Source organism: Phalangium opilio, unplaced genomic scaffold, assembly GCF_054372755.1.
Source record: "Phalangium opilio isolate 3A_F unplaced genomic scaffold, DU_Popi_V2 ptg000002l_1, whole genome shotgun sequence".
Lineage (NCBI taxonomy): Eukaryota > Metazoa > Arthropoda > Arachnida > Opiliones > Phalangiidae > Phalangium > Phalangium opilio.
In genome coordinates, this window is record NW_028324144.1 from 456,334 (window position 1) to 474,452 (window position 18,119).

At 37.0% G+C, this 18,119-nt stretch overlaps 4 protein-coding genes across 11 annotated transcripts in view; 3 read left to right on the forward strand and 1 right to left on the reverse strand.

Annotated features, from left to right (window-relative positions):
- The window catches only part of LOC149718101 (calpain-B-like), a 51,400-nt gene extending 50,630 nt beyond the window's left edge, over positions 1 to 770 (forward strand). For all 3 annotated transcript variants that reach the window (XM_089867309.1, XM_089867312.1, XM_089867310.1), the window contains exon 17: positions 2 to 770. In XM_089867309.1, coding sequence (XP_089723435.1) covers positions 2 to 28 — 27 coding nt within the window. In that variant the 3' untranslated portion in view covers positions 29 to 770. The remainder of the gene's footprint in view (position 1) is intronic.
- A 910-nt stretch (positions 771 to 1,680) lies between these two features.
- On the reverse strand, positions 1,681 to 2,814 carry e(r) (enhancer of rudimentary). Its single transcript, XM_089867379.1, has 4 exons — positions 2,658 to 2,814; positions 2,413 to 2,497; positions 2,200 to 2,320; positions 1,681 to 2,131 (listed from the first exon to the last, which is right to left on the reverse strand). Exons 1-4 carry the CDS (start codon positions 2,658 to 2,660, stop codon positions 2,029 to 2,031), a joined length of 312 nt encoding a protein of 103 aa, XP_089723505.1. The 5' UTR covers positions 2,661 to 2,814; the 3' UTR covers positions 1,681 to 2,028.
- Positions 2,815 to 3,089: 275 nt separating this feature from the next.
- On the forward strand, positions 3,090 to 5,217 carry Zip102B (Zinc/iron regulated transporter-related protein 102B). Its single transcript, XM_089867327.1, has 6 exons — positions 3,090 to 3,531; positions 3,615 to 3,720; positions 3,790 to 4,023; positions 4,101 to 4,261; positions 4,339 to 4,473; positions 4,555 to 5,217. The coding sequence occupies exons 1-6, from the start codon at positions 3,436 to 3,438 to the stop codon at positions 4,804 to 4,806; spliced, it is 984 nt and encodes a 327-aa protein (XP_089723453.1). The 5' UTR covers positions 3,090 to 3,435; the 3' UTR covers positions 4,807 to 5,217.
- A 1,238-nt stretch (positions 5,218 to 6,455) lies between these two features.
- Positions 6,456 to 18,119, forward strand: part of Msp300 (Muscle-specific protein 300 kDa) — a 72,537-nt gene continuing 60,873 nt past the window's right edge. For 5 of the 6 annotated variants that reach the window (XM_089867385.1, XM_089867386.1, XM_089867388.1 and 2 more), the window contains exons 1-2: positions 6,456 to 6,641; positions 11,170 to 11,698. In XM_089867385.1, coding sequence (XP_089723511.1) covers positions 11,407 to 11,698 — 292 coding nt within the window. In that variant the 5' untranslated portion in view covers positions 6,456 to 6,641; positions 11,170 to 11,406. The remainder of the gene's footprint in view (positions 6,642 to 11,169; positions 11,699 to 18,119) is intronic. The other variant, XM_089867391.1, reaches the window with a different exon arrangement.

Sequence of the window (18,119 nt, forward strand, 5' to 3'; positions counted from 1 at the left end):
GTGGATAGAGAAAACAATGTATTGCTAAAAGGAAAGGAGGGGGGAACTGAATCGATTTGAATCCAGCCACGTGATCGTTATTATTTTATTAAAACTTTATCAAAGGAAAATAATAGTTTGAAATTATAAATATATACCGAAATATCCACAACAAATTAATTAATTAATTACGATACAAATATTAATTATAAAATTCATAAAAAGTAATTAAGGTTTCTTCCAAAACAGTATTACACTTCCAAGCCAATGGTTGGTTGTTTGGTTAAATTTTTAAACCAATTACGTCGCTTGTTTAGTAACCTTTTGACCCCTGCCTTCCCGCCGCCATTTTTAAAAATCTCGCGATGTTTTTAAGCCTTAACCTTGTTACTTAGCAAGGTTATTTAATGGAGATTAGAACACGTGAAATAATTTAATTTAATTTGGGTTGGAAATGAATTAAGACTAATTGAGTGAATCAGCTGGTCCAATTGGAAGTACTTTGAATGAATTAATGAATTGTGGATCTGCCTTACACGTGATAGTGACAGTGGTGCCTGCCAATATCTATTTGTTGCCCAAATTATATATTATATTATATTTTTAACGCCCCCTTTATCCCCCCTAAATAAATTTAGCTAGAATATAGCCTAATTATAGTATAATTAATAGGAAAATTAATAGGAAAATTCGTGTATCGAGTCAATTATTTTTTAAAATGTGGACATAAATTGTTTTTCTTTGTTATTCTGTACATGTTGTTTTAATTAAAAATATATTTCACTGAAAAATTCTCCTTGTTTTGTCCCGTCATATATTTCAATCTTAGAAAGGGTAATGTTTCTTAGAGAAAACGCCTTTGTCTAAACTTGACTACACTGCCTTCTGAGGTTGAATTCAATTATTGTTAATGTTTTTCTATCATAAACTACTACTCCTTAGGTGGGGGTGTTTTTCCTAGCATAATAGGTGGGGTTTTTTTTCCCCTAGCATAATAGGTGGGTTTTTTTCCCCTAGCATAATAGGTGGGGTTTTTTTCCCCTAGCATAATAGGTGGGGTTTTTTTCCCCTAGCATAATAGGTGGGGTTTTTTTCCCTAGCTTAATAGGTGGGGTTTTTTTTCCCTAGCATAATAGGTGGGGGTTTTTTTTCCCTAGCATAATAAGTGAGGTTTTTTTCCCCCAGCATAATAGGTGGAGGTTTTTTCCCCTAACATAATAGGTGGGGTTTTTTTTCCCCCTAACATAATAAGTGAGGTTTTTTTACCCCAGCATAATAGGTGGAGGTTTTTTCCCCTAACATAATAGGTGGGGTTTTTTTTCCCTAGCTTAATAGGTGGGGTTTTTTTTCCCTAGCATAATAAGTGAGGTTTTTTCCCCCAGCATAATAGGTGGAGGTTTTTTCCCCTAACATAATAGGTGGGGTTTTTTTTCCCTAGCTTAATAGGTGGGGTTTTTTTTCCCTAGCATAATAAGTGAGGTTTTTTCCCCCAGCATAATAGGTGGAGGTTTTTTCCCCCAGCATAATAGGTGGAGGTTTTTTCCCCCTAACATAATAGGTGGGGTTTTTTTCTCCCTACCATAATAGCTGGGGTTTTTTCTCCCTACCATAATAGCTGGGGTTATTTTCCCCTTCCATTACAGGTGGGGTTTTTCCCATTTATAACAGGTGGGTTTTTTTAATCATAAGTGAATCAATTAATTCTTTAAAATTGTGATATACTTTTTATTCTCAAACACAAATTAATTTTGCATATTACAAGTAAGACTGTTTGTTTGTGTTTTTGGCCTTAAGAGTTATGAAACACAATTAAGTTCATAATTTCAACTAAACTAACCTGAATTTAGTTAAAAGACAACGAAAATACTTACCACTCACAAAATTACATAAGAAAAACAAAAAAAAAACAGGATAAGCAAGATTCTACTCTCATTTGCATTAAGAAATTAATAAATGTTAAATGTTAATTTGTTTTTAATAGAAAAATGGTGAAACTAATGAAAAAGGTATCGAGTTGTTCATTTTTAGGGGGAAAAGAGTTTTTAGTTTTTAGCCCGGTCTTTGAGCCGCTTGTCTTCTAAGCAATATGTATATCTTTTCTTTAATCCATTCTTTGTTGTAAGGGGCGTAGGTATTGGTCATTTTTTGGTAACTAAATATTACAAGTGGACAACTAAGTACTTGACCATTCAAAGAGAGAAATTTGATAGAAATACTTACACCAAACAACTGAGGTCAGAGAGTTGGTCAATGAAATCAAATAACTGACTGATGTCATAGGTAATGCTGGGTGTGTTAGGGTTCTGACGCTTGAGATGTTCTTCGTAGATATGACAAACTCCTAAGGTAGTTTAAAATCATGTTGGTTAGTTAGGGTTTTTTATGGATGGACACACAAACAAATGTTGATTGTTTATTTATTTAATTAATTACCTTCCATGCAATCATTAACTGATTCGTAATCCGTAAACGTCCGCGTCTCCGGTTTCCCCGGTTGAAGAAGTAGAATCGTGTGAGACTAAAAAAGAGTAAACACAAAGAAAAAGATAAATTTATCAGCCTTAATTCGAATTTCCCCATAAATTTAATGTAAAATGAGCCAAGGCTTAAAGTAATTTTAAACTAATACGCGTCCTATTAAATATAATCATTTTTAAATATCATGCCATTTAAATTACCATTTTGCTTCGTATTTATCCTTGTTTGCGGCTAATTTAACTACTTAATTAAACTTAAATTAAGTTTAAATTTGCAGGCGAAACTTTCAAGCGGTACAACGCGTTGCACAGCACTAACTTTGGAACATACAATGCTATCAAAATGGGCTGTACATAACCTCATTCAAAAAGATGCGAATGCGATTCTTAGATTCAAAGTTAATTTAAATTAGTTTCATGACTAACCATTTAAAGTAGTTGGTTTATTTAATTATAATATATTATTTTTTACCTTCTTTAGTTCCTGTCAATTAATATAATTAAGATAATTCAAATTTTTATAGTGAAAAGGATGTGTACTTATATTCAGCCCTTATCAAATCTATGTTGAAATTAATAGATGTCGCTGATTGGCTAACTATTTTTCCCACGCTGTCAGCTCCGTCTAGGGCCGACAACGTGTTATTTTTTCAGCAGCCAGTCACGCAATGTCGACGAATTTGATGACAAAAGTAACTTTTTTGACGAGGAAAAGTGTTAACTATCCTGGCTAGCTTACGTGTCATTTTCTAAATACGTATTATAATTAAACGCGAGTGAGTAGTTATTTAAAATTAAAATTTAAATGAATAAAAACGATAGAATGATCTAAATCATGACACGAACAAGTACCACCACCCGATGCAAAGTGTTAGGGTCATTTAATTTGACCCATAAAAACTAGTAAAAAACTGCAATAAGGATTGGAGAAATTGGACATTTTTTATAGTTTTCATTCCATATTTACGCGTAAACAATCATGGAATCGGTTATTTTCCTATTTTTCCTGTCGATCGCGATGTTTTTCGGGAGTTACGTAGCTGGTATGATACCCATCATATTCACCTTATCAGGGGTAAGTAACACCTTAATCATCATCTTTGGTTGCCATAAATGAAGTTAATTAAAATAGTAGCGTAACAAACGTAAATATTTTAGACGACACTCAGATTTGTGTCTGTTCTTGGAGCAGGTTTACTCGTGGGAACCTCCTTAGCGGTTATAATTCCCGAGGGAATAAATACCCTTTTTTCCTCTCAAATTGGTACTTATTCTGGCTAAAGTTTAACGAAGTTTCTAGAGCTAATTAACCTTAATTAACGCATAATTTAAGCGCAACCAGTGACTAAAGTTGTTGCTGCGGCCGCAATTGCTGCAAAATCAACGGTAGAAGTTAAGGGAGGGGAAGAACACCATCACGAACACGGAGATCATAATGGTGTTGCTTCTATAAAAGCTTTACAAGAAGCTCATTCTGTTATTGGAATTACGCTAGTTTTGGGTTTCATATTTATGTTATTAGTTGATCAAATTGGCAATTTTCTCAGTAATCGGAGATCTCTTAGCGGTAATTAATTAAATCTATTTATTTATTTTAAATTAATTTAATGCATAATTAATTAATGTTTTATAATAAATTGACAGATACGGAAAGCGGTTCTTTAAATAAACAAAAATCTAAAATAACAGCGACACTCGGTTTAGTAGTTCACGCGGCCGCTGATGGAATAGCCCTCGGAGCTGCCGCTACAACTTCTCATACTGATATCGAAATGATTGTTTTTGTAGCTATCATGTTGCACAAAGTAATTAATTAATAATTGCAAGTTAGGAACCTTTAATTTAATGTAAATTAATTAATTAATTTAATTAATTATTTTAGGCACCGGCTGCATTCGGTTTGGTGACATTTTTAATGCATGAAGGATTAGACCGAATGCGAATACGGAAGCATTTACTGATCTTTTCATTATCCGCTCCTTTAACGGCACTTATCACCTATTTTGGTATTAGCCAAGTAAGTCTACACCCCTTCTTCCCTCCCTGGGTTCATAAATATTGACCTATTGACCTATGAACCCCCCATGTTTGAATTTAGTCCGCAAAGGAGGCGTTATCCAATTACAATGCAACTGGGGTGGCTATGCTCTTCAGTGCTGGTACCTTCCTTTACGTGGCGACTGTTCACGTTCTTCCCGAAATCTCCAGTCATTCTGGTCATTCCCACGGGGGGCCACCCCCCTCTCCAAGTTCCGATTCCTCTAACGGGGGTTTCACCAAAATGGAACTGTTTGCCATTTGCGCGGGCGCCCTTCTACCCGCTTTCCTCACTGTAGGACATCATCATTAATACCAGAAACCAAATAATATTTTTTTAAAGCCCCCCCACCCCGTGGCCCCCCACCTTTGAAATAAAAAAATCCCCCCCAAAAATGCCCCCCCCCCTAAAAGTGAAATAATATTATTCAAAAGTAATTAATATAACCAAAATGTTTTAAGAATTTCATCCAATTTCGGTAATTAAGATTAATTAGGATTAAGTTAATTATGCGTGACTTAAAAATAATAAAAAACCAAATGAATTAATTAGAAAATTAATTTTAATTTGGAACCAAAAATTTGTTTTAAAATGTTTTTTTTTTTTTTTGGATTTAATTGGTAATTTAAATATTAATTGAAAGTAATTAATTTCCTTTCAGACACAAAGAAACGATATAAAATTTTACCAAAAAAAAATTAATTAAAAGTTTTATTAGGTTAATGTTGGTCTCATCATTTTTATTTAATCAAGACAACTTTCAATTTTTTTTCTTTCAGGAATATTGAATGAAGGTAAGGAATAAAAAAAACCACACCCATTTCTTTTGATTGTTTGAAAACTGACCAATGGGTGTGGTGGTCAAATAATGATAAATTACTATCTTCGCCTCAGCCCTCAACACGCCATCATTAATCTTTTCTTTACGAAAAAAAAAATATTTTTTTTATTCAAATTTGGCGCGGGAAATTAGTTTAATTTTTCACGGGTAGATGGCGGGCTTTTATTGTTTAGGCGGGATTATTTTTTATTTCAAACAATTTTCAAGGTCAGGAAATCGAAAGGATTTTTCAAAGTAATTATTTAATCTGGTTAGGGCTAGTTATTTCCGAAATTTTTAACATATTAGATGAATCAAAAGGCGCCAGAAAACATCGTAAAAGAGGCGCAAATCGGTTGGAATATAATTAAAAAATACGTTTTTTAGAATTAGGCTTAAGAAACCAAATTCAATTTTTAGGCCTATTTTCTATTTTCAAGGTGTGGAATACTTATTTTCACTTTCTATTGTTAGTCAGGAGTTCTTAATAACCCTTGCCCCCTTTTATGAACATCGGGGTTTAGAATTGAGCTTATCGATCAAACTCGACCTTTAACCCTTTCTTTCAACGCCAATTAAGGCTCCACGTGGATTAAGTTGTTGATTTTAAAGTAATCAAGGGATGTAGTCTAAGGTCCCCGCCATCTAATTTTTTGATCCCGGCGACGATTAAGCGGAGAAATATTTTGACAGGCGATATTTTTAGTGGTAAAACAACATGAATGAAAAAAACAACAAAAAAACGCAAAGTCTAGAGGAAAGAGAATCATCCGCCCACTAGCCAACTAGATTAAAAGTCACTACGCCAGCTATTTCGCTTTTTAGTACGATTCTTTTTAGTGGAAAATCAAAGAACCACACCCATTTCTTAGACCATCCATATTTCGGGGGTTTTTAAAGAAAAATAGGCTTAGATACCTATATGTCGCTTCTTCTGTGAGCTGATTTTTTAGTAAATAGGAAGTTAACTTAGTTCTAACTTCCCGGCATGCTTCGTCAAAACAAAAAAAAATATGCCGGGTGTGGCGTTGCGTAACGTAACGTCTTGTTTCAACGATGGCAGCTCATCCTAGCGGCCGCCGCTAAAAACACATTTCTTCCACTAGGATTTGGGTTGCTTGCACGGAGCGTCTGTCCACTATCGGTGTTTCGAGCTTGGCTTCAGTCGCGAACGCATTAAGATAGACCTAGTTAAAAATTTTACGCGAATTTCGCTTCGCGCCAACTTAAATAAGTCGGTTTTTTCGGCGGGATTTTCGGCTCGGTGTCAACGGATTAAGTGTGCCCGTCGACAATTATTTGAATTGAAAGTTTAGGACATATTTTCGTAAGTATTTTTCAAATTTATGTCGTAGTGTTATGGAGTATCGTTGCCATGGTAGTGTTTTTAGCCCAAAGTTATTTGCATTGAAAAACTGGTTTTGTTACTGGCGTAGTCTCATTTACGCGCGCTTCATTTGAAACGGCGCGAAATTTTATACTGTGAGGGGTCGCTCACTTCACTTCCCGCGCCGTTTTAATGCCCTTTCGATTTCCACGGAGTAATTTTATCGGAGTGAAAATTAAAATACATTACGTTACAGCTGGGTCTCCTTAAATATTTCTCCATGGTGGGTTAATTTATTTCAATATAAATTCATGGAAAATTTAAAAGGAGGTTTGGGACTCTCGGGGGCATTTTTTGTGTTAAACTTGTTTTAATAGGTCAACAACTTAAGATCACATTTTTTTCTACGGAATTAATTAACGCTGTTTAATTTGATCTACCGTTGTTAATTAGCGTCTTTTTCCAACAACCTAATATTATTATATTTCTAAGAACAAACGCTACGCTAACTTTTCCCCAATTATAGAAAGGATTATTCTAATTAGGCCTAATTAACCAAATTAATTTCCCTTTTTCTTTCCCTATAGATAAAAATAGAGATGCCATTTCTGAGAAAGAAACCGCCCGCTAATTTATAATTATTTATTTAATTATTAATTAAACGTTTATCAAATTACCAGATAATTTTGTAATATTATATCATCTTTTTGAAATTAATAAATACAAACTTTTAAAATTGATGATCTTTCCTTAATGTAGGTCACTAAATCTTAATTTTAATTAATATTTTACTCTTACATAACAAACAAACCTAAGATCTGGAAATTTTCAAAACGGTAGGCCAAATAAATTTTCAAAGATACGCTGAAACGTTTAGACGATTTCTAAGGTGGTTTCACTGTGGGGGCGTGGTTTAATTTCATAGCGCGTTGGAAACGTAACCGAATAACTTACTAGAGGCGGCGGTATTTATTTAAGGTCTGCCAGACCATATTTCGCTGGCGACAGTTTATTTTTACGTCAGCGAATTCCACCACGCAACGGTTTTACGACACGGCAAACTCAGCGAAACGCGATGAAAGCTACCACTGATGCGAAAAATTTTAAATTATTATTTTAAAGAATTTTTTTACTGTCTTCTAAACAGCCGGATTAACTGAGTTTCCCGTTTTGAAATTTGCAAGGGTGTAAAGGGTTAGTTTGAAATCAACAACCACACACTGGTCTTATAATAAACCATATTGGCTGGGGATAGGGAAACCGTTTATGGTATATCAAGGTCGTTCTAAATTTGATATCTCCGTGTAAAGCTATAGGCCTGGGAAGGGGGTAAAGTAAATTACTCTTAAAATGACTTATTTCGCTGGTCCACTTTGGAATTATTAGGTTAGGTCATGACAGTGGGGTCATAGGTGAGATTAGGCTTAGCTAATTTAAAAATATGATGATGATAAGAAGAGTGGCGTGTGCCTTTGAAATATAGACGCGTCAGTTTTGTTTGTCATTTCGTTTAAAAATTTCAGTCGCCAGTGCCAATGACAAAAATAACTCGAGTGCCGCATCCGTGAATTCTGTCTACCAGTAAGTCATTGAAACCGAACGACAGTAGAGGCGGCTAACTCTAGTAGTTTCGCCCTACTTCTTAATTAACCTAATTGAAATTAAATTCGCCTCGGAATCATCGCTTACTTCTAGAAGAAGCTAAATTATTTACTTCCGATTAAAGAAATTAATTACGAATTTTATCAAAAGATATTTCCGGAAATGGCTATTTGCGATTTGAGAATCGTTATCCGTTATAGTCTCTTAGAACATTGGAAAGCCTTAAAAATATGGACGCGCGTGGGCTTTTACTTAACGCGTAATTTGAAGAATAAACAGGAGTTAATTAAGTACTAAGTTGCAACTAAGTAATTTGAGACTGAAGATTGTAGCCCGGAGCCCCCTCTTGCAGTCATAATCAGATGAAACTAGTGTCAGATACGCTGTTTTCTCGTGGCTTCGTTACAAGTATGAAAATTAAAAAATAAATATTAATTATTCTTTGCAGGGTTGGGCGGTGCCTGGCCATTTATAAATAATTAACAAGCTATTAATTAGGTAACCATTAATGATTTTCTTGTACGTGGCGCGCTCGATAACGACGAGTACCGGATAATTATGTTTGGGGCACAGAAACCGTAATCAATAAGTTGTTTATAATAAGTACCATTTTATCGAACAAGTATATAATGGTGCCGCTAGAAAATGTGTATTTAATAACTAACGATATAGTCATATTTAAATTCCACCGGTGTTATTACGTTTAATTATAGAGATCTATTGGTTAATTCATTACGTTTTTAATTACAATATTAAAGAGTTAGTCAAAAACATAATTTTGTCATCAAAGTCTAATTAGCCAGGCTTGTTAATCCTCCTTAAATTCAGTGTCAAGCTCGGGCGGCACTCGGAATTATTTTTAACATTATCTTTAATTCAGAGGAAATTAAAGCCAGTCGAAAACAAAAAATTAAATGTCAGTCTGACAATATTTCTTTAATGTTTGTTAACTTTATCGCGCGTAATCCGATCCGATTTAGAGAACGTTGAATCTTTCTTGAAAAGTGATAAAAATTAAAAATAATGTGGTACGCTTTGGGAGCCTGCTGCTGGAAGAAAGTCGAAAATCCGTTAAATCTATTCGAAAATGGGAGTCGAGGGTGGAAGGCCTTTAAAAACCGAGCGTAGGTTGTAAAATCCCTCGTTTAAATATATATTTCAAAAGAAGTTAGCTATACCTTAGTCAGTCTTTCATAAGTTAATATGTTCCATAAGCATGATACTTCCTATACTTCGTGATGCTAGAGACTTACTGAAACCTAGTTCGAGAACGACTAGTCACTACACTCGGTGGTTAATTTTGCAGGACTTCCGTCTAGGTCCTATTTAGTCTGCATTACTAAGCCCAAATTTGACAGCAGCGCCTCACCAGGCCTCCCTCGCTTTACCCAGAATCTATGACGTACGTCCCTCACTTCATGACAAACTCCAGTTTCTAAGTTACCAGTGACAAACTTATGGCTAACATATCTTATGAGCTTATGGTCTTTGGGTTGGGGTTTGAAAGTGGAGATCGCGCGTAGGGAGCTCTAGAACTTTAAATCGCTTCGACGTCGAGGCAGGGAAGATGCTGATCAAAAACCTAATTTTAGCTCTCTCTTTCTCGCGCCTCGCACTCGCTATTTTTGGGGATCAGACTCAAACCTCTTTACGTAAGACCCCTCTATCCCGAAAGTCTCCGCGACTCAAAAACGAGTACGTCACCCGCACCTAGACGACTTTAATTTCAAGTTTAAATCTCGCTTAAACTTGTACCATAAAGTAACCCTTAAGCCTAATTCGAAACTGATAATTTTTCTCGAGTCAACTTGAAAGATCACGAGTTTAAAGCGCTGGCGTTGACGTACACGGTTATAATTGAGTGAGAGAAAACGTCTAGCGTATCTCTAGACGTAAAGATGGCACGAGCACTTTTTCAATTTTGAATTTCAAATTAGGCCTAACACGAAAGTTGTAGGATAGGATACTGCTACTTTAAATCCACTCTTAGCAGAACTCTTGTTAGTGTAATGATCCCTTAATTTAAACATTAGTAATTAAATGCCGCTTATCTCTCCCTTCATCGTACCATAGGAACGAAACTGCTGGGAGGTAAAGTCCCTTCCATTCTCATTAAACCAAGGTCTCCGAGACTAAACTAAATTGCTTGGACTTAAAGCTGAGACTGGCGCTTTTCTTGCCAAAATATCAAGAGAGGGTTAGGCAAACTTTCCCCAGCTCTTGTTTGTTTCGTTTAAGGTCCTCGGAGTTCATCCCTAGAAAAGACTCCACCTACAAATTAACGCGACTTCGATCGGATCTATTATAGACGTAATGACCTTCTGGGTGTGGCGCCATTTTCCAAATAAAATTGGCGCGCCCACTGTCCGAGAATTATAGACAAATTAAATCGTCTAAAGCTGACTTACACCATCTTTATTTACTTATGAGTACGCGTGTTGACTTTAGGTAGTAGTCGTTTAAGTCAAGAAGGTGGTGGTGCTTTTTAATTCTTTTTAACAGCTTTGAAATGTAAAGAGTCTTGTTCTGGCATTCTTGCACCCGGGCACTCTTGACAAATTAAGACTACGCGGCTGGAACTTCTAATACATCTTAATGCCTTCAATATTTTACTTTCAAGTCAGCTTGAAAAAACCTTTAGTAAGCTTATGGGCACGAGACGAGTTTTTCTCGTTATTTTTTTGATGATTTTTTTCTTCTTCTCTATTTTAATTTGGCAGTAATCTTTAGAAAAATCGGTCCCTTTGAAGTAAATAAGACCAAAGTTATCTAAGGAAGTAGGCCTATGCTTAAGGTGGGCGAGGGTGTTACGCGTAATGATATTGAACATTATCTTCGGTGTTATTTACTTCCGTTTATTTTTCGAGCCTCCGGGGGCTCTTTTATTTGGTGTAATTCTAAAATACATCTCGTACATTTTTTTCAGAATTTCACATCCGCCTACTACAACGAGATACTGTACCACGAGGATGTGAGATTTTCGTTGTCCCGAGGAATAATCCCGAATACTTGATTCGAGTCTTACCAATTCAAAGAATCGGATATCCGGGAAATTGGTTCTAAAGGCAGCAAGCGCCTTGACGCTGGGCAACAATCTGGCGATGTACTTGGTCCCGACGACTTAGAAGAAGAACCCGAGAGAAGGACAGTTCCCGCCACCACCATGGCGTGGCAACCGAACCGACGAGGGTCCGGATCGGGCTCCAATTACGCCAGTGACTCTGACACTGGCGGAGGACATCGCGGAAGTCCTTGGAATCCTCAAATCCAGTTCGTTCCGCCGGAACAGACCCAATGGGTCGGCTTGGAACAGGCCTACTCGACGCAGGCCCAGGATGACGAGCGAGAAGATGAACCCCAAGGACCATCCTTGGCCGAAATCGTCGCTAATCAATCCCAAGAATACGTCGACGAAAAGGAATTAGAGTTTCGACACACCATACAACAACTAGCCGGTAAGTACTTCAGCTTGTATCGATTCTATTTTGGAGCTCTGCCAAAATTGACCGCGGCTTTTTGTACCGAGAAAATTGATTGCGTGGCTAGTATCAACTGAATGTTTACGGCCAATCGACCAAAAAGAAAAAAGAGATCTAAGATAAGTTTATCGACGGAGACTCAATTGCAGATAGATTTGAAGAGAATTGTTTGACAGATATTAGTCATGTTCTTGCGGTAGGCGGGACACTGAACCGTAAATAAGGCCTAAATATTTAACCATTAGATTACGTTTAGGATATGTTAGTGACCATAAATTCAAGTGACTTATAATTATAAAGTTGTTGCAAGAAATGCAATTCAGTTCAACGCGCCCTAAATGTCTGACAAAGTATACATTCACGGAAACGTAACCTACTACGATATGATAAAAATGAGCCCTAACAGTTGTCAGACGTCTAATTAAAAGCTCGCGGAGTAAAATTGGCTCCCAATCATATTTTTTTTTGTGGTCCTGCAGGAGTCGAAAGTCCCATGTTAACTGAGAGCGTAGGCTGATGAGTCTTTTTCTCGCTACATCTTACTCTTAATTCTAGGCCCTCGATGCAAATACTGTTCCCGAGAGTGTATGCATGAGACTCTGTCATGTCATGTAGAGGTTTTTACTCTCTTTAAGTTAGTAGGAAAAGTCAAAGGCGCGCGCTATTTTGGTGGACAGCCAACATTAACCAGGTTTTCAAAAAGTTTCAACCGCGTTTTAAAGGATGGATGAGATAGTATCAATTGGACTTAACTCTTCTTATAACATCGCCACGAACCGCCGTACGCGTTACCATTACTAGAGACAGTACCCTTGGCGTAATTTCAATTATAATTAAGACTTTGAAACGATTCTGAATTATTAATTATTTTAGCATCCCTTTGATAGAGAAAGAATAGGTCTTGGGGGTTTTTCAAACTTGGCTAACTGCATCGCGTCTAAAAATGTTTTCAAGCCAGCCTAATTTCTGTAGTAAAAATGTTTCTAAAGATCTGCCAACTAAGACAATCGCGTATGGCTGCAGACCACGTTTTATAAAACGACCCATATTCCAAAGGTCTTCACACTTAACATCGCAACTTCCGGATCTTAAGCGTCGGGGATTCCTCTTACCTTATGACAACATTTGTAGTCATTGCAAACGATGCAACACGAATTAACATGATCGTGGTTGAACTTAAACTGTTTGCGCAAGTACTTTTACTACTTGTACCCATATTTGGTGGGTGCCGATGTTTAAGTAGATTCTATTTAAGGCTACGAGATTGGTGGTAATGTTGTCTCGTAACAAGGTGCACGCACGCTCTCGATGCCAGGGGGGTTTAAGTACGCCTCTAAATAACAAACAACACCCTTGTTTAAGTCTGGTTTCGGTTGGTGTTTTGTGGGGGGTTCATTCGGGGGGAGGGGAAAGCCAACGTAGAATCCCATAAATATTTGACAGAATTAGGCTTAGCTAGTTCCGACTGGCTCGATCTCTTTCGAGTAAACCCGAATCTCAGAAAGAACTATTCTATTTTAGGCCTTTTTAAGAGGACCCCGAATAGGTAACAAATTTCGTGATAAGAGGCGATAACCGAATGGTGTTTTAATTAGTTTTAAACGAACTTAGAATAAATTACGATTATCTTAAACGAACGTGCAATTTTTTGGTTGCCGCTTTCAACTTGATAAAAATCGCGAACAGCATTTTGTACACGCTAATTTGGCATGTTTAGGAAATTTATCTTTAAAGAATTAACGATATAGTCTTTGAAAGTTCTCGCCCTAAAAGTTTATTTGACGCGCATTGGCGAAAAACACGAAAGAGCAAATTCCAAAAGAGTTAAAAGTGTCTGTGTCTGATAAGCTCGCTCGGAACGTGGTTTGACTAGACATTTGCGTAAATATAACAACTTTAAAAGAAACCACTCTGGTTGCTTAAATCGAGTTCTTCCGATTCTGTGACGTAACGTATTCGGAGCTACTCTCTCGCGATGCTTCTTCGAAAAGTACATTTTTAATCTTTTACGTAACTCGCTAAAAATAGTACTAATTTCCTCCTCTTTGAAGTATAAGGAGATTAATGTCTACCCCGAGTTGCTTGCGCCGCGCGTGCAGCTTAAGCCTAACCTAAATTATAGGATAGTTTTATAGTCTGATGTCATTTACAGGGATGTAGAATTCATCAAATTGCGTCAGTTTCCGTTATAGATACGTATTAACACCCTGTACATTATAGGTTTAAAAGGTACGTTCCCTCTATAAGTATGACGCTTCCTATACAGTTCGTATACTGAGAGACTTACAGCTCAGGATAACTAGTTCGAGAACGAGAGCGAGAATTGAAGTCCTACACTAGGTGGTTAATTTTGCATCTTACTTAGTATGCGTCTGCATTACTAAGCCTTTGACAGAAGCGTCTCACCAGGCGTATGTCGCTTTACCTTGAATCTATGACCTACCTCACTCGGTTTGTAACCAGTGACAAACTTATGGATGGAGCATATTTTATTAACTTATGGTACATACATCCGTTGATGCTTTTTATTTATCCTTGAACTATAAAGTTTGAAAAAAAAATAATTCTTATCTTTTTAAGTTTGAAATAATTATCACGCGAACCGAGATTTGCCCAATAAATTCTGACCTTTAAATTGAGCAATAAAACCAACTCGTCACCTTTTAAAGAAACAAAGTCTACGACCCCATTTTAAGTGTCAAAACGTTTCTCCGATAAGATTACGAGAAAGTTAATTTATTCTGACGATTTATTCAATTTCAACACGAATATTACCTTAATTCAAACATTATGAAGTTTTTTTTTATACCAGGCGGTTTTAATTAAGAAATCTCGGAAATGTCTAGGTCGGTTAGCTATATTAAGTTGAAATCGTGATACGGTAATCGAAGCTCCCAATCACGATTTTTCTCTCTCTCATAATGGCGCCGGTATTGGGTTTGCCACCGCGTTTAAAAGCAATGAAGTACTTCCGGTTTCTCGGCCCTCACTTAACCTTTTACAGCCCTAGACTCATCACGCGCATGCACGATCGTGTTCTTAATTAAATTGAATTTAATTTCTTAAACCAATTCCAATAATAATATTATTAAATATACAAAGGACAGTATTTGAAAGTATCTTTTTAAATAGTTCAAAGAAATCAAAGTAGTAGTAGTAAAATTTGAAGTAGATGAAATATTTTGGCTGAATATCAGGTTTTTTATTTCAAGTGAGGACTGAATGTTCTTCTCTCAAACTGAGAGAGAGGTCGGTCACTTGCCCTCATCGGTGTACGCGGCTGTACCTTAGACTGGACTAAATGGATTAGGCTGAATCTTTAAAAGCCCTACATTTGCCAGAGCTTACACGAATGCCATAATATCACATAATTGATGAGTCCCTCGTTTTCTGCTAATATAAATAGTATCAGTTTATCCTCCCTTTAAACGACGGGAAGGGAGAGTACTGAGACGAAAGAAGCTCGAGATTTCGATCTCTTCTCTCCTTTCTTTCTCCAGCAGACGTTTCTAACCCTTTTCCTGGATTTTTAAGACATCTCTTTCTCTCGGTCTCTCTAAGCGGCATCCAAATGCCATTTGACGCAACAACAACCTAACCTACTTTGGGTGACGTAAATACTGTGCCACGATGTTGGATTTCCCTGGCCCCTTCCTGGCCCTCTATGGGGAGCTAAAAGTTCAGTAGGGGGTGTTTATTTACCTAACTATTCACTCTTTTGGCAAGGACATCTGCATTTTAAACGTGTCCTTTGAATAATAGGCCCATACACCAAGAAGAAGAATACCGTCTTTTTAGTACATTTGAATTCAGTCTCTCTCTCGCTCGCTACGTGGTTTGTTTGAACAAATATATATCTTCGGGTTCCAAGTTCTAACCAAACTTTAGTCTGTTTAAAATGATTACGAAATTATTTCCAAACGTGGGCGACCCTTTTTAATGATTGATAATTTTTTATACTTTATATAACCGCTAAGCCTTTTACTTTTTAGGGTTTTTTTTTTGGGCTTAAGGAAGATATGTTTCGGTTGGTTTATGGGTCGCGTAATTACCTAATAAGCGGTTTTCTCCGTTTATGATCTTTATTTGGAACGAGTTTTATTATAATTAAGTCTACAGTACGGTGGAATTTAGAACTAAGCCTAATTAGCGATACTTCAATTGTTATTTAAAATATTTTAGATGTACAAAAATTCATTAAAGTGTAGTTATTCACTTATGGTTTGATCTGAACTTTAGCCAGTGTACACTCGTTATTCGGCGAGTCGCGAGCGACCTTGCGCCGAATTTTAAAGGGATTATAAAGAAGTCATCGGTGGGTGGGTAAAAATGATATGAAATACGTGATAGGCACGTGGTCGAGGAAAGGCGTGCTGTTGCAATCTAGCGATATCTTGGTGTCACGTGGTGCCGATGCCTTCTTCGCAATCAATTTAATCTCGTAATAAATTCACTCTCACCAGCGAAAGTTCGGTACTTGGCAAGTAGCGAATGCCAATGGCGCCAACGGCTTTTTACGTTAAAGCGTTGAAATAGAAATTATATATCTACATTACGTTTAAGGATTTTTAATCGTTTTGAATTTCTTTAAGATTGTAATCTATAATTAGTCACGGATTACGGAGCTCCTAATTAAAAATGTCTCTTTGATTTTATTATATTCGACCTTCGTCCATGGAAAAAGAAAAATGAGCGTGTCCCAGCTCCGCCACCCTTTTTTGTCTTCCTTTCAACCAGTTTTTACGTCTGGACCCAAAAGGATTAGAAACGGGAAAAATTGGGGAAATAATTGTAGGCATCCCGTTCTTTCATAAAAAGAAATGTATAATTAATCGTTTTATAGAGTATCGGCACCCCAACTTAAATTCGCCGTAACCCTAATACAGTCAAAGGCGGAGAGACGACGTTACTCCATTTTAGCCTAGAGAAATTTAAACAAAGGGTGGTCTTCGTTTTCAATAATAATAATACTGGCATTTCGGAGGTCGTATAGTAACAAACTTAAAACTTCTAGCAGAAGCCTATTCCTAATCCCCCAGTATGTTAAGTATTAATTCTTATTGAGAATTTATGAATAATTAAAATTAGTGACACCATTTCAACATCCGATAATGTTGTTTAAATGGGCGTCTTGAAATTTACATCGAAATCAGCGTAGGAGTGGCGTAAAATAATCAGTCAATTTCCACGTAAAATTCAGTAACGCCGAACGCGATTGCGCAAAATGAAACCTATATCCTTAATTTGAATGAAACGTCGGGTGCAAAGGTCAAACTCTTTCGTTACGTTATACCAACTCGAGTTAAAAATTGCGTGGGTTTCGTACGACTAGGCCTAGCCTTTTCGGAATTACTTGAATGATTTGAAAGACAAGGAAATCTCGAGTCAGGGAAAATTAGCTGACAACAGAATGATTTCCCTTATCACGGAAAGAATGCATTTCGCAATTATTATTTTCTCATTAATCAAATTCGTTAAAGATGATTGTAAGACAAATGGAGGGAGTGGTGAAGACCTTATAAGCCATTTTAAACGATATGACGTGAAAGTGAGTTACATTTGGGTGAGGTTATTTATTAGGTTAGATCCGGAGAAGAAGTTGCTTTAAAAATACCTCTCCGAGAAATATGTTTAGCCAACTAGGTTTTCAACCTATTTTTAGCTCTCGCGTGGCGTCTCCGTGATAGATCAGTCTCTTAACTTAGTCTCCAACCTTACTTCTTTCCCCCCATAACACGAGAGGCTAACCAACCAATGGTCAACTATTTCTATAGTTAACTTCGTCGATAGTCCACTGATTCTGGCGAATGTCCCCTCGGCTTAGAGAATAACCCTTTTGGCTGATAGCGTTGAAAGCAATCGCGCCTATCCCTATATTCGAGTACATCTTGTACCGGTGGTCCGTGCTATGGTATCCGTCCTCAGAGGTCGCTCTCAATTTGAACTGGTCCTTCCGACGAAATTCCAAGAATGATTTTTAAATGTTTTTTCTTTATCGTTGGAAGATTGGTATCAAGGACCTGTTATTCGGGGGATGGGTGAGGGGGATGCCCATCAGGGGTTTGCGGTCGGGACCAGTAGGGTCACGTGATGCTGAGACGGCTGCTGGTAACAGGTTTTCTTTTTATACCTGACGTAACAATCGTCTAACGGAGAAATTGCATGCCCACACTTGGTAACTGGCTAAGATACCAAGTTGTAAAATTCTTAAATATTTCGTATTTCGGGCACATACACTTTAGGCGCGGGGCTTCAACCATTTCGCTCTAATAACACTGTATATTTTAAACGAGGCGTACTTTAGAAATACGTTAACCGAATTCTAAATTAACTCTAGGTCACGTGGTCTACTCGGGGCTCGATTATATATACTTTTTATTAGGACTCGGTTATCCTT